Below are 1,654 nucleotides of genomic sequence, written 5' to 3' on the forward strand. Positions count from 1 at the left end.
TTTTCTCGATGTTCTCGCTCGGTGGAGGAAAAATAACTTTTTGTTCTTGTCGATCACGAAAAGGAATTGGTCCGGAAACTTCCCCGGGGATAAAAGCCAGTTGTTTCGTCTCCCCACCACTGCACTCAACAGGTGAATCCTCCTCATCCTCCTCTTCCTCCATCTACTTCCTCCTTTTTCCTTCCTTCTGCTGGTCGTCCTCCAGCTCCCACTTTCACTCTCGTACAGAGTAAAAACATTTGGGTGAAAATGAAACTTTATGATTTTAATTCTTCTTTTTCATAAATCCTCAGTCCTTTCCTCTTCATCCTTCCTTCCTCTTCCTCTTCATCCTTCCATGTCTCTCCTTCTCACGTTGACGGTTCACTAGGTTCACTCTCTTTTAATCTGCTGAGCTGCTGAGTAAATATTTCTGTAAAGTCCGAGACACCAAAAAGCAGAATCGGCCGCGTCAGTAATCGGCTGAGTTCAGGAGGTAATTATCTGTAGCGGAGTCCAACCAGAAGCAGCTGAAATGCTTTAACTTCAACATGTGCACGTACGTTGGTTTCAGTGACGAGCTGCGTTACGTAAGAGGAGAAATACTTTCTGAAAACACCTCAGGACGATGAAATGTCCCGATGTCGTCTGAGGAAAGAAACAAAACATCAGTTGGCTTTGATTCCCAACGAGCAGCGTGACCTGACCTCTCTACACCCTTTAATTCTGTGTGTGTGTGTGTGTGTGTGTGTGTCGCCCTCCCCCCACAGGACCAACTCCGACTCGGCCCTCCACACCAGTGTGATGAACCCTCCCACAGGAGACCCCTTCACCACAGGTGGACCCACCTTCACCCCCCAGAGCAGCAGACGCAGCGGTGAGACAGCAGCTCCACGCCAAAACACAAACACTCGACACACACTGCGAAAGAAAAGTCACAATAAAACACAGGACGACTCTAGTGGAGGTCAGACTGAGACACTGAGAGGTCGACCTCAGGGCAGATGAAGACGCCGCAGAGACAGAAGCTGTGATTCACTCTGATCCTCAGTCTCTGAGTCAAGTTTACTCCTCAAGCTCATTTAAACTCAAACTAACTAAAGTAAATAAAAGCAGGTAAAACAAATGTACAGAAAAAGTTAAACACAAGGAAAGCAGAGTAAATATACTGTAAACACAAACATGTAAACAAACTAACAAAAACAAGAAGCAGAAGATTGTTCATCCAATCAGGAGCAGGAAAGAGTTACGTTGAGTTTTGACTGTAGAGAATCAGTCACCTTCAACTTCCTGTCTGTCTGTCTGCCTGTCTGTCTCTCTCTCTCTGTCTGTCTGCCTGTCTGTCTGTCTGTCTGTCTCTCTGTCTGTCTGTTTGTCTCTCTGTCGGTCTGTCTCTCTGCCTGTCTCTCTGTCTGCCTGTCTGTCTCTCTGCCTGTCTCTCTGTCTGCCTGTCTGTCTCTCTGTCTGCCTGTCTGTCTCTCTGTCTCTCTGCCTGTCTCTCTGTCTTAAAGCCACCCTGACAGAAGTGAGTGTGATGTTTGTTCCTCAGTGATTAAGATCTGAGTAAAAACAGTTCAGGAAGTTCTGAAGGTAAAGTGGCACTAACTCTCCCTGTCTCTCTCTCTGTCTCTCTCCCTGTCTCTCTCTCTCTCTCCCTGTCTCTCTCTCTGTCTCT

The 1,654-nt window shown here is 46.9% G+C and overlaps 1 protein-coding gene across 1 annotated transcript in view; it reads left to right on the top strand.

The window, feature by feature from the left end:
- LOC147819702 (CREB-regulated transcription coactivator 2-like) overlaps nt 1-1,654 on the top strand; it is a gene marked incomplete at its 3' end in the record, with an annotated part of 14,675 nt that overhangs the window by 5,739 nt on the left and 7,282 nt on the right. The window contains exons 3-4 of the mRNA XM_087171923.1: nt 64-132; nt 750-856. Of these exons, the coding sequence (XP_087028049.1) occupies nt 784-856 (73 nt within the window). The remainder of the gene's footprint in view (nt 1-63; nt 133-749; nt 857-1,654) is intronic.

Source organism: Seriola lalandi, unplaced genomic scaffold (assembly GCF_002814215.2).
Source record: "Seriola lalandi dorsalis isolate HSWRI2012SDOR001 ecotype SW California unplaced genomic scaffold, Sedor1 jcf7180002050330, whole genome shotgun sequence".
NCBI lineage: Eukaryota > Metazoa > Chordata > Actinopteri > Carangiformes > Carangidae > Seriola > Seriola lalandi.